At 42.1% G+C, this 14292-nt stretch overlaps 1 protein-coding gene across 1 annotated transcript; it reads left to right on the forward strand.

The window, feature by feature from the left end:
• The first annotated feature begins 226 nt into the window (after positions 1–226).
• On the forward strand, positions 227–13132 carry phf1 (PHD finger protein 1). The gene is made up of 14 exons (XM_070912308.1): positions 227–304; positions 475–556; positions 1244–1330; positions 2256–2350; positions 2882–3030; positions 3642–3737; positions 5691–5759; positions 5968–6091; positions 6681–6748; positions 7334–7465; positions 9178–9256; positions 10746–10861; positions 11358–11444; positions 12694–13132. The coding sequence occupies exons 1-14, from the start codon at positions 227–229 to the stop codon at positions 13130–13132; spliced, it is 1701 nt and encodes a 566-aa protein (XP_070768409.1).
• Positions 13133–14292: the final 1160 nt, after the last annotated feature.

Consider the following 14292-nt stretch of genomic DNA (forward strand, 5'->3'; position numbering starts at 1 on the left):
AAAGGAGGAGGATGTGGAGGGGTGTGTATGTGTGTGTGAGGGGGGGGGGGGGATTTTAACCCCTTTGCACCGAAGCCCGCCTGTCTGAGAGCCAGCTGAAACGGCGGGGCCATAAACCCCTCTGTCAGCAACGGCAGCAAAGTATTCAGCGAATAAATCGGATTTCCATTTCACATGAGCCCTGCTCTCTCTCCTCTCTCCCCCTCTCGCTGTCTCTCTCCTCAGGATGGGGGGAGTAAGTGAAGGAGATGATGTGTTGGCTCGATGGAGTGATGGACTACTGTACCTCGGCAATGTGAAAAGAGTAAGTGCATGTGGAGGTGTGTATGGGTGTGTGACAGAAAGAGACTTTTTGTGTGTGTGTGTGTGTGTGTGTGTGTGTGCACTGTGTAATGTGTGTGTGTTCACTTGGATTTAAAAAGACTTCCATTTAGTTTTGTCAATCATTCCGCTCACCTGCTATCTCCCTCTCAGGTAGATGGAGTCAAGCAATGTTGTCTGGTGAGATTTGAGGACAACTCGGAGTTCTGGGTACTGAGAAAGGACATTCACTCGTGTAAGAAAAACATTTTTTTCCCTCCCCTCAGCTAGAAGAGTAAATAGCTTCCTGTTATGAGCACTTTGTATTTCTTGTGTTAAGAAATCTCCTAGTTTGAGTTTGTGAGTGCACAAACGCTCAGCTGAACTCCAACTAAAGGTGTTTGTTTCCACTCTGAAACTTTGCCCGAGGAGTTGAAGGAACGCTTCTCTGATACTTTCCCCTCGTGAAGCTGAAAACTTTTCTTTCTTTTTTTTGTTGTTGTACCTTTTGTCTGAGGATCTCTGAATTGTCGTTCCAAAAAACAAAATAAAATGCAGACAAGAAATTACAGTCACGTTGTAGGTTATGATGGCGAGTGCTCTGAGTATTCTGATCGGGGCACGTTGAGATGTAATTGGTGTATTACAGTCTGTTTATGAATTTATTAGAGTAATGACTCCTCAGGGAAATGGCGCCCCCACTCCACCTAACATCAAGCGAAGGGGGGAAGTTGGACGCTTGTTAGGACCAGGCTGAATATCCGCCCGTCAAATGAAGTGAAATCTAAAAGGGTGCAGGAGACACTGAAATCAATGAGGTGGCAAGGATGTGAATCAATATACATAAATTAATGCTGTTGACTGCTCTCTCTCTGTCTTCCTCTTTCACATTTACTTCCCCCCCCTTCCCCTGCCTCTCTGTGTCTTTCTCTGTTTGTCTCAGTCGCAGCTGGAGTGGAAGAAGTTTGCTGTATTTGTGACGCTCCGCCTCTTAAAGAACCCCTCATAAATTGTCTTAAATGTCGCCACGGTAAGGAAGCACGCCTTGATCATATGCTGTCAAGCGGTGGTCCTCCACCACTTCTTCTTCTGACCTTGAAGATTTGACAAGTATGGTAAATAACAGCGTTGCAACAGAAAACCATGCGTCGCAAATGATGGATTTGAGTTGTTGCACCTTCATCCTGACGACAATGAAAAAAAGAGATTAGACGTGAACTTTATTCATTTATTCATTCATGGGCTAATTTAAAGATCCCCTCCAGACATATTTTACGACATAAAAATAATCTGCATTGAATAATAATTTGTGTCTGATTTGGTTTTTCCACAACAACAACAAAAAAATCACATTTATTCCTTCTCCCTCATTGAAAAATCCAGAATCTATGAATATGCAAATATTGTCCATTTGAAAAGTTTAACTGCTGGACACAAGGTGTCTCCCACTTCACTGTAAAGTCCGCTCTCAGTGTGTGCGCACATGTTAATCATGCTCTCATGTGTGACCTCAGGTTTAAAGTGAGCACAGAGAAACTTTCCTCCTTCAGCCTTCTGGTGTCAAACTCTGCACGCATCATTCTGCACAGAGACGCTCAAACGTCCAAGCGAAGTAACAATAAGCAAAACACATTTTTGAGTGGAAAGGGGGGCTTTAAAAGTATTATGATGAAATGAAATATACTGAAGTGCAAGTGGGAAGACGTTTTAAAAAACAGGATGCACAAGCAGGAAATTCTGTCAAACTAATGGCGACGCTGACAGTTTGTTTTGAGGAAAAAGCAGAGAAACATACTCCCTGCTCCCTGGATGCAAACAGTATAGTAAAACGTTTTGCATGCTGCTGAAACAAACTAGCAGAGCACTAAACATGGAGCTGCTCTGCCATTATTGTCACTCCGGCTGTCTGTCTTGTAAACACGAATTAAACGCTCTGCCTCCTCCTCCCATTACAGGTTATCATCCAGAGTGCCACACGCCAACCATCGAACCGGAAGCTGACAGCGATTCGTGGATATGTCGGCAATGTGTCTTTGCAGTCTCAACCAAGGTCAGGCTGCTAATCTCTCCGTCTCACACTCTGGGGTAAAAAAAAAAACATTCAGTGTGTAATATGGGAGAAATCCAGTCAAATATATCAGCCGTCGCTGCCACTATACTGTTGTGTACAGCAGAAAATGGGTTTATTCGAGGCAGAAGCGCACTAATTCCCTCAGTATTGACTTCAATATTAGATGTTGTACAGTGTGTCCGAGAAATCATGAAGAATCAATAGTTATGAAGCTGAAGAATTACGCTGAAGTTGAGAGAAGAACATTTAAAGTCAATCAATCACATGTGCTCCAGTTCTGTAGATATGAGATGAGAAAGCACCCGGTTAATTGTCAATCGGTCAATGTCCATATCTCATTGTCCAGACTTCCGCTGTTTCGGACACTATCTTTCACAGCTGACCTACAATAAAATGAGACGAATTGCTTTCCCCCCACTGAATGTGATCCTTCTCCCTCGCTGCTCTGACATGACAGTGATTTGAGGGGTCACCGGCCAATCAGTTCTGTCCTAAAATTGTGTTTTTCAGAGAGGCGGGGCCCTCAAACGGGGACGCTTTGCCCGGCTCATGCAGTTTATGAAACTCCGGCTGCCCTACCAGCTGTTGTCTCTAGACTGGGATCCGCAGCATCTGACCAATCAGCAACAGTGTTACTGCTACTGTGCCGGACCTGGAGAGTGAGTGACACTGCAGAGGCCAGTTAAAGTTTGAATGTACAGTTCACGTATGTTCTTTAACGTTAGACATTTTCTCTCTGAAATTCTCATCTACTGTAAATCAAAGTCATCCGGTGGATTTATTTGCAAACTGCATGCGACGTATCAGACACGTGTCAAACAGTATTAGCAGTATGACTTTGTTTTGACTTTCTTGGATTCGTGTATGAGTGATGTTTTACTGCATCAGTTCAGATACTGTCAGGTAAGTTGTCAATCAAAAAAAAAAAAAAGTACTCCAAACATCTCTTGCATGCATTTGCCGTGTTTTTCATACTTTGCTGCTTTTCTTATGTTGCACTCTTTTGCTTTTGTGGCAAACCCCACCCACCTGGCACATGAAGCAGTATGAAACAAACTCCCAACTGCCGTATCTTTAAGAGCAGTAGGACCCGGTGGGAGTTTACACCTGAAGACACATTTCAGCTTAGAAAATATGAAGTGGCAGCTGCAGTCATCAGCCTCAATTATGCATAAAAACAAAACGTGTCTGGTGACAGATGTTTGACACATTCATTCATTCATACATTCGTGTGTTTAAAGTCTCTTGATGTTTTCATGTTGGACTGCAGGTGGAACCTGAAGATGTTACAGTGTGGAAGCTGTGGTCAGTGGTTCCACGAGGCGTGCACGCAGTGTCTAACCAAGCCGTTGCTGTATGGAGACAGGTGGGTTACTGAGATTACCGTGAAAAGCTCTTTATATCCAGTATTATACGTTTGTCAGTATAATAAATATAAAAGGTATTTTTCTGGTTGGACTTTGGTGCAGCTGACCCGTGTTAACAATTTTGACGGTGTACTCCGAGTATGATCATGTGCACACCAAAACTAAGATTATCTGGCAGGTTTAAGCGGCAATATGTGGAAGAGCTACACTGATATGGGACTGTTGAAGCAGATATCAACATTTGAGAGTAAAAGTAAAAACATTCTGATGACGAGATATTGGCTTTTTTGCACAGACATTTAACATGAATTGATCTCTCACATTTGGTCATTCGAGAATTGTAACATGTAAATAGATATAAGACGCCAGTACATTTTGAACATTAAGTCATTGTAAATAATCCCAATCAAAATGTTTTAAACTTGAATTAAAGAAATTAAGATGAACAAATTCAGAAAAATAAAGGATGTTTTTACTGAACTTTCTATTTGCATACCTGTCAACATACTCGACGATACCAATATATTTGTAGCAAGTCAATATTAGCCAGTAATATCATGCCGATATATCAGACGTGACTTCTCTGTTGACCTGGTATATATTGATCCGTTTTTTTTATTGTCTACCTCTCACCACCTTTACTTTGTTAGGTACAATATTCAGGTTAGACTGAGCAGAAACCTAACTGTGCTAACTGAGCCACGTACACTCTGATTGCAAACTTGCTCGGCTATTTTTATTTTCGAATAATCTGTTGACAGTTTAATTGATAAATTGATGAATCTTTTCATCTATAAAATGAATCAGAATTCCTAAGTAATGTCTTCAAATGTTTGTTTTGTCCAACCAACATTAAAAAATATTTAAGAAGCTGCAACCAGTTAATCTTTATCTTCCAGTTAAACCATTAATCGGTTTTCAAAACTGTTTGTCAACTGACTAATAGATTAATGGTCTGAGCTGAAGATTCCAGTCTGATTAAGGTACTCGGATGAAGACGTCTACATGACAGCTTCACTTGTCACGGAATTACCTTAATTAGCTTAAGACTAAATTATTAGCGCGCTGTGTTAGTGCACTCGCTGAATTGTGTTACAAGGACAGGAGCGCCTCACATACTGAGAGCAAAGGGACAGTGACAGACAGCAGAGCAGACATATCAACCTCTCTGGTAGTCGTTCAGACATGATGTCGGGAGGATATGCAAGCTGCTGATCGCGCTGCAGTTTGCATCTCATGCGTGTAATAAAATGTATCCATCCATTAACTTATTATTGTCATTAACCATCTGTGTTAGCCGACTGGCTTCTACACCCACCCTGACACTGTGTTATTGCTGAACCTGTCGGGGGGGGGGGGGGGGGGGGGGGGTTAGATTTAGATTGACAGTCGGGGAGAGGGAGGCCGGATTGGTACAACATCTGCTGAGCAGGTGATGGAGGAAGAGTGAAGACTGAGTTCACAGTTGGAATAGTAAGCATGCGCTGCCGTCGTACTGTGTCTGCGCCTCATCTTTCTCGATGACCTTCAGCGAACACATGCGTATAGAAGGACAGATGCGCACAATGTTGTTGTTGTGGTATGGGCTGAGCTTCAGGGTCACCCAGAACAGATTATAGTGAAACAGATACACCTGTCTGTTTATTTCCAGTTCAGGCTGATTTGTATGATAACGTGTCCCGAGAAGAGAGGGGGGAAGATCAACTTGGACTAAATGATAAGAAGTCTGCGAGGTGGAAAATATACTTGTTTTGGACAAAAATAATTAATATCCTTTAAAAGAAGACAGTGATGTATTGATTGTGAGGTGAGGATAAAAACAAAGAAATAATATTTCACAAAGAAAAGACCAAATTTAAGATGACAGCTTTTTAACTAAATGACAAACAAAGTCACCAAGGTGGAGGATAACTGATGACTGTTTGATGTTTTTCCCCATGTGTCTTGTTCAGGTTTTATCAGTTCCAGTGCTCAGTGTGTACAAAGGGACCAGAGACCATCCAAAGGCTACCCATGACCTGGTGATGTTCACAATAAAACCTTTACTGGCATGTTTGCAGTGAAAAAAGTGAAATTAGAGCTAAAAACTAATTTCTCGTTTTTTCTTCGGTACATTCTGGGTTTATTTTGAGAGAAAACTAATTTTTTTTTTGAGTTTTATGTCTGTTTTTTTGTATTTTACCTGTTTCTTATTATCTAATTCTTACTTTTTTCTCATTTAAAATGCAGGGTGGATTTGGCTCATTTAGTGCTCTACCATCTCTCGCTGTGCTGCAAGAGGAAATACTTTGATTTTGACCATGAAATCCTGTCCTTCACCAATGAGAATTGGGAGTCGTTGCTGCTAGGCGCGGTATTGATATTTCCTCGTTTAAGCACCATGATGAAATGATGTGAAATGCTGCTAGCCTTTTTTTGCATTTGAGACTTAAAGCCTATTAACTACCATTAAAGTAAAATTTAAAGTTAAGAAAAAAAGCATGACCTCTATGTAAGCTTAAAGGGGAACAGCACTGAGTTAAACAATTACATACGATATTGTTTGTTTTTATGATCTCTAGTGTTTGTTAATATGAATGAGTGCTGAGGCTCAAAGTTGTGATACCACCTGGTTTAAAGTCTGAAGTTGCTCCACAGAGAATAAACGGGAAGATAAAAGTAGAGGTGACTGAGGGAGACACCAGGGGAATCTCCTGCATTTCCTGTACATCTATCGGAGGTTTTGGGTTCTCCTTTAAGCTGCTTTTAAAAGACATTTTGTCCTGTCATCACATGACAGCGGGGCTTTTATTTCCAGCCATGTAGCTGCAACAAGTCCATATTAACACTCCTGCTGTCAGCCACTGTAAAAGAAAATGATTGTATGCATTAAAGGTTTTCTGTCTGATGGCCGTCCGCCGTGTAAACACTGCTTTGATTTTTCATTCCTGTCTGTCCTCCAGCTCTCTGACACGCCAAGGCAAGACCGCTGTCACAATCTCCTCAACGCTCTGAACTCCCACAAGGACAGGTAAGTCATCGCATATGATGAGAAGAATAAACAGCGACCACACATGACTGGATTGATGAGTAGCCCTCCATGAATAGAGGGGTCTTCTTAGCGCTCCGTAGTTTGTAGGTTTGGACATGCAGGCTGAGATGAGCGAGGGGGAAATGTGTGACTTTGAATACAGAGGGAGCAAAATGATGAAATATATCACTTCTTGGTGCTTATTTTGTCTTGTTAGAAGAGGACACAAGTCGTTATTAAATCACAATAACCGGTCTAGAGGTCTAATTGCTTTTAGTGTTTGAAATAAAAAAAACAACAAAAACCCTTGCAGTCAAAAAGCTGAAATTTCTCCAGGCAAAGTCTGCTCTGATTATGTATACTTAATTACACAGTCACTACCTTTGAAATGTTCCTAAGTCTACTTTCTCATCAGGAGAATAAGTACATTTTCTTATGTAACGTTAAATTCATTATTAGCATCAAAGAGGAGTCCTGAAAGCACACACACACACACACACACACACACACACAGATGTAAGGTGAGGATACATTTTAAGAACCAACACCAGACTGTACAAGCTGTTTTCTTTGATGTCTCCTCAGGTTTGTCTCTGGAAAGGAGATCAAGAAGAAGAAGTGTCTTTTTGGGCTTCAGGTTCGAGCCCCGCCTCCGCTGACGTCTGATTCGTCACCCCTCATCACCGACCCACCTATCAACATCACGCACCGGAGAAGGTCAGAGTAAGGACAGCGTCTCTCTTTTCAGCTCTTATCTCAATAAGAGCTCTGGGATTCCCACAGGGCATATAGTCATTATGCATGAACAATTAACTTTAGGAATCAAAGGACTGCAATTTTCATATGCCCGCAAAAGTATCCGTGTCTTAATATTCTCCTAAAAGAGTCTAAAGCCCCCCGTGTGCTTACGTTTGTACATCTGTAAGTGTGTGTTTGCATTGTAGTTTGCAGCTTTCGTAGAGACGCTTTTCGTTTTATAACATTTTTAGCGTTTAGCTGGTGCTTATTCAGACTGAGTGACGAGTAAATACTTTGCAGTGGAGCAGTCTTTAATGGAAGTTTGAATGAGGCTGGTTCTTCTTATTCTTTTTATTATTTTGTTTTTACAAAAAGTGATATTTGAGATTACAGGTTTACTTATATGGAAATAATAAGCAGATCTTAAGCAGAGTAATTCATCCTCTAGTTCTAGTGAAACACTGATCTCATTGGCTGGAATCACTGAGATGTTCTGTTTGACTAGAGTGAAGATATCTGCTGTCTAAATGTACGCTTTCTCAACTTAACTGGCAACCAGTGGCAAAATACAGAATACAAGAGTGAAAGTCACACTGTTGACTCAAAACCTATACTGTTATAATAGTTGCATAAACCAAATCAGACAAGTTTATTACAGAGATTATATATATAGAGATATAGATATTAAATAAACAAAATACAACAAAGTGGTGTGAGGTGGAGAAAAGAGTGCGCGACTGATCTGGTCTTAGCTTCCTGAAACAGCTAGTTTTAAAGGGCAGGTACACAGAAACACACTATGGATTTTCACTATCCTCAGAGGATCGAGAAGGCTTTTTCTAATGATTTAAATGAGCCCCTGACATAAGTCTAGCTGCACCACCAACACTGTCTCCTGTAATCCAGACTAAAGTGAGTTCTAAAAATAAAGGCAGGATTTTCTTGATATTCACAGCCTGCAGCGGCTGAACCCTTTCTAGCTTTCCTCTAGCGCCACCCCAGGTCATATGATCACTGTTGTATGCAAAAAAACTGGCTTTCATTGAATTCCCACTTGCACACAAGAAATATCGAAGTCTAGATGGCAGATTGCAACAACATTTCCAGAGAACATTAATGCTTTCCAGAAGGTGTAAACCTTCTCGATGTCAGACATTTTATCTTTTGCCTCAGGCCAAAATGTCAACTTTCTACACAAGATGTCTCGCAATCAAGTCTCAGATAGTCGGTCATGGCCAGATTGCCAAGCAATGTGCTGCACACATTCATGCTACTACGAGGATAAATCCTTTTGATCTTAATGGCTCTGTGGCCTTTTCTGTAGCATCACCCCCAGGACAAAATGTTCATAAACTTTTCATAAACAAGTCAGGAGAAAAGCTGCAGGAGTTCAGCTTCAAGAAGACGATAGGGAATAAGGGACATTTTTGTCGAGTGTTTTATGGCTTTTCTGTTCATATTTTTCAACCTGCTGATGGTGTTTTGGGCTCATATATATGTAAAATTTGTTACTAATATAATAAATCAAAATCCTTCAGTATGTCATGTCATCGCTCTCATCTTCTTGTATTTTACACCTCTCAGAAGGCTTTTGAAGAGACACACTAATAAACTAAACATTGCACATTGGGACTGTATGTGTGTGTGTTTACGCTTGTATATTAATTTATGTGTGTTTTTGTTCACTTCAGCCCGTTGTCACTGCCCTGCCAGAGGAGAGTGGGGGGGCCAGAGTCACGTAAATCAAAGCGTCGCATCATGGAGACACAGGTCAGTGCCTCTGTCTCCAACTCAGGGCGAGGAAGGAGGTCTGGGCCACAAAACCTCTCTGATTATTTTTTTCCCTTTTTTTCTTTTCTTTTTTTTTTTTTATGCAGCCAGGTAAACAGCTCTCTGCGATCCAAATAACCTGTCAGTCAGACGCCGTGATGAAGGTTCATTTCGCAGTCTAGATCAGTCTGCGTGTCTTTTCACACCCAGTGCAGCTCAGCGCAGCTCAGTATTTTTCGTCTCCTTTTTTGCCGTAATGCTTAATGCCTGCTGATGCTTTAGAGTCTCACCTTTTAGAGTAAAGGTAGCGTGCGAGAGATGAGAGTGTCGTGTGTTTGGCTCAGTTAAAAAATGCATAATTCAAATGCAAACCTGGCTGCACAAAAACCCGCTCATGTATTTCATCAACATCTGCAGTTCAGCACCGCATTTATCATGATCATCAAACCCAATTCCCAGTGGATCACACTGAAACGGGCACCATCACATGTGGCAGTTACTATTTTTGCACAGCATTCTTAACAGAGAATGCTCATTGTACTGCGTCCTCCTACACAACACTCTGATCCGTGTATGTGCACATACAGTAATCCTGGAACAATACGCTCCACAGAGCACTCGTTTTCACTCTGGCACATCCAGGCCCCATTGTGCCCCTCTGATTGATGCTAATCTCCGTCCGACTTGGAGGAGCAGGTTCGTTGTAGTGGAAAAGTGAGATGGGAAGGAATGCTGATATGCATAGCCTGGGATCATTTCCAAGTGCACTTTGCAGTCGATTACAGTTTGGCCAGGTGGCGCTGGCACCTTGACAGCGCAGCACTGACGGAGCACATCCATTTAAAGGCACAGACGTCGACTTAGGCCACTGAATAATAATCTCCCATCCTCGTAGTAATGCTAGAGAAGGGAATGATAATGGGCCGAGTGTGGTGCCATATGTCACAGTCCAGCGATGAAAAATGCCAAAACCTTTAGGTGGCGTCTCCCCCAGACGATGTTTCCAGTGATTGATTGCTCTGAAGACGCTCTGATGTTTTTACTTTTCATGCGTCGTGAGTCGGTGTGTCAGGAGAGCTGCCTCAATAACCAGCCAGCTCCATGAGATGTGCTACGGAGGTGATACATTTAAGCAGGACATCCTACGGCTGCGTCTGATGAGCCGTGGTGATGTCCCTCACATCCATCAGTGCTAGTTGTGTGTATTCATAGACATATCTGACCATATCTGCCCTCAGGCAATGCGGCAACGTGCAATACATGTGCTTACATGTTTTTTAAGAATAAAAACGAATGTCAACTCTATCTTAAAAAAAATGTCACTTTAATTTCCAGTATGCAAACCTTTATCTACACGTATTTATCAAAACAAAATATGCAGAATTAACTTTCTGCATGTCTGAGCACAGAGGTATCAGAGCTTGATTGACTCCTGTGATGATGTTGGCATCCAGACAAAAGCTGATCTGCGTGTGTCTCCTGTGCCCAGGCTTGTCCACCCCCAGTTGCTGCCAACCCTATTGAGCTACTGCCATGTTGCCATGGCTACATGGGAGGGGCCAGCCTTTACAACTCCAGGAAGTCAGAGGAGGAGCTTAGTTTGAGGTAAGGGCTGTTGTACCATTTTGGTACCGTATTGATGAGTATGACAAGAGTTATAAGGGTCACAAATATAGTTTACCTCAGCCACCTGGAGGCGAGTAACATGGTGCAACATGCTTTTAAGATATTCGCCACCTCAGTACAATGGAGGAGGGATTATGTCCTTGGTAGAAAACATTGACCTTTGACAGCAGAGACTTTTTCAAATGTCATTTTTCAATCATGTGACCAAAACAAACAAAACTCCTTTCGCCTACATAGTATTGGGGTAACAGCAGAAGTCTTATATCTGGAAACCTAAGTAAATTAACTCAAATAAAACTATCTGCATGGCTAGGTACCACAAAGGATAAGTTGGAAAATATATTGTTGTTTTGGGAGAACTGGACCTTTAAATGATAAAAGTCTTTTCCACTGGTTTGCAACACAGCTGGATGAAAATATTATTTTATTTCAGATTAAAGTTGTAAAGCAACCTTCAACCTCTGTGCGTCCACAGCTCTCCTCCCAAGCGGATGTATGCCCTGTACCACACCACGTACAACGGAAATACTGCACTCTCCAGGAGCCTCCATCACTACAACAGGTTCTACTCATCTATCATCCTCTTTTCAAGTAACTCCTGTAGGGTTCGATTGGCCATCCAGAGTCACATGCGGAAGCTGCTCTGTTTAACCTCAATATGTTACTGTTCGCAGCTGAGTAGCTCCAGTGAGTTCCCCTGCTTGTTCACAATCCCACTCCTACTAACCAACAGAACTATGCACAAACATATCAGATGGCACCAGCTGACCCCTCAGTTGCTGCCTTTGAGCCTGAGCTCGTCAGGACCATTTTCACCATACACAGAATAACCACTGAGGACATTTCGGCTGTTAAACAGCTCATTTACTTCAGTTTTTTATCCTTTCTTCCACATTAGCTAAAGTATCCTGGGTTGTAAAAATGGTCTTTCTTGGAGCAGCATGAAACACTTTTGGGTATAAAGCAGGAGATTTGTGAGTGCTCGTCACTTATCACCATTACAGTCATTGCTACATACTGTATGTCCCTGTTGAGTTCCTGGAGATCACTGTATGTAATCAAAATGTTATCAGACGTTTTTAGGACTGTTTGTTTTGACACAGATTGTGGCCTCGTTGGACCTTTTTGAGTCGTCTCGTGATGTTTTTCAGAAGTCATATATTGAAATGCTGATCAACTGTCAAATGCTGCTAATTTGTATTCAGGAATACAACTAACCTTTGGAGTACTTCTTATAATTGTGAGTTACTGTTAGTTTAAACCTGACCTTATAAAGTTGATATGGGGAACGCGTTAGCAAACAGGTGCTTCTTTTGACATGCAGCAGGCACGGAGCAAAATTAGCATTCATTTGGAGTCGTGTTTCTGGCCACCTGACAAACCGAAGTCCAATTTTCACTTTCCATGTAACTCTTGAGGGAAATATTCTGGCTCTTGAGCTGCCAAACGCTCCTCTATGTTCAGGTAGCGCTAATTTTGTCAGTCTGCTGTTTGGTGCTGGGCAGGTAGTGTGCAGGGAAACGAGGTTGATGATGACAGAGAGAGTGAACCAAAACAGTTCAATTGCGGCCAAAAAACCAAAACAATGACCCAAAAGGCGCTGAAGTGCTATAGAGCTGAGAGGCACTGCAAAGTTGGGTGATAATTCTCTGTGGGTGTCACCTTACACGCAGTCATTTGATCCATTGTTTATTTAAAATATTGATTAGAAAGATTTAAATCGTTTGTTACAATGTGTTTCCTCATGAATATAACCTACTTTATTTATCCCTGTTCATGACTGCTGTGCTCGTCTCTCTCTGTTTTCCTAGCGTGGAGGACACCTGCAGAGTACCACCACCTTGCTTCCCATACCCCCTCAACTCCAATGGCAGCAATCACCACCACCACCTCCACCAGCACCATCACAGCCACCAGCATAACCACCAACACAACCACCAACACAACCACCAACACAACCACCAACACCAGCCAGGGCAGAAGCAGCTGGAGCCCCTCATCCTACGCGATGTGCCCACTTACCAGGCCGGCATGGGCGGAGGGGGTGGTGTAGGTGGAGGAGGAGGAGGGGGAGGAGGTGGCGGTGGCGGCGGCGGCGGTGGAGGAGGCGGGGTAGTAGTCGGAGGGGGGGACGGGACAGTGGCCAGGAGCTGGGGAGGAGGGGAGGCGGTGAGGATCCTGGCGAGGCGCGTCACGCCCGACGGGAAGGTGCAGTACCTTGTGGAGTGGGAAAACGTGAGTTTGTACTGACACAAAGAGAGTAAACACGAGATGCAATGACTGTTTTGCAGTTGCCACAGGAATACTGTGTATGTAATATGTGGCAGTGTTTAAAGTACAAACAAAACAAAAAGAAAAAAAAATCCTTACACGTTGCAAATCCAGGTTGCTCTCATAGTATCACCTCTATTCTACATCGTTATAGCTCACTACTCGTTACTAAATGTCCCTCTTTGCTAGTGTTTCTCTGATATTTGTACTGTTAACTTTGGAATATGCCTTTGCATTTATCATGTTTTACAGTGATAAGGGAAGATATTTAAACCCTCTGATGATTTGTAAATCTTGGGGCCACATCAAGAAGAACATGTCTGTAGATAAGCAACAGTGTGGTACAAGAAATTAAGAAAAAAAAAAAAGATGACTGCTTTTTCATTGCTCGAGTGAGAGAGAAAAAATATGTAGTTTTATTTTCCATAAATCAAACAGTAAACTTCCACTGTTTGTCATTCAAACAACAGAAGGAGTAGTTCAGCATTTTGGGAAACATGCTTGTTCACTTTATTGGATATCGCTCTCAGCCGAGAGACAGCCAGCTTAGCATAAAGACTGAAAGCGGGGGGGAAACAGCTAGCCTGGCTCTAGATCCAGCTCCTCTAACTAATTAATGGTGGTTTGTTTTGTGGTTATGAGCTGGACAGGAATATGAGAAGTCACTGTGGCCGGCCAAGAAATAGTCTTCGCTGTTTCCCCCTGCTTCTAGTCTTTATGCTAAGCTAAGCTAAGCGTCTTTTGGCTTTATCTTCATATCTAACGGACAGCCATGAAAGACGTTATCGATCTTCTTGCCCGACTCTCTGAAAGAAAGCAGAAAGTGTTATTCCCAAAATGTGGAACTATTTCTTTCAGCTTGATGTGAATCACGTTGTCATACTGTTTTAAAAACAGGGCAAAATCATTTCGAAATTAAAATAATTCACAACACAATGTGGCTTGTAGCATAAAAACACATTTGAATGACATTAATTGTGTAACACAAAGTACCCAGTGAGCATTCATGTGGTGATTTGCAGGCCAAAAGATGTTTGGCCCAAAGTTTCTTCTTTTCCAGCATTTCAATTACTATGTTTTAATGTGTAGTTAGACCCTACTTTGCATTGAATTATAATCATTTAAATGCCGTTGAAACA

This window comes from Enoplosus armatus, chromosome 9 (genome assembly GCF_043641665.1).
Source record: "Enoplosus armatus isolate fEnoArm2 chromosome 9, fEnoArm2.hap1, whole genome shotgun sequence".
NCBI lineage: Eukaryota > Metazoa > Chordata > Actinopteri > Centrarchiformes > Enoplosidae > Enoplosus > Enoplosus armatus.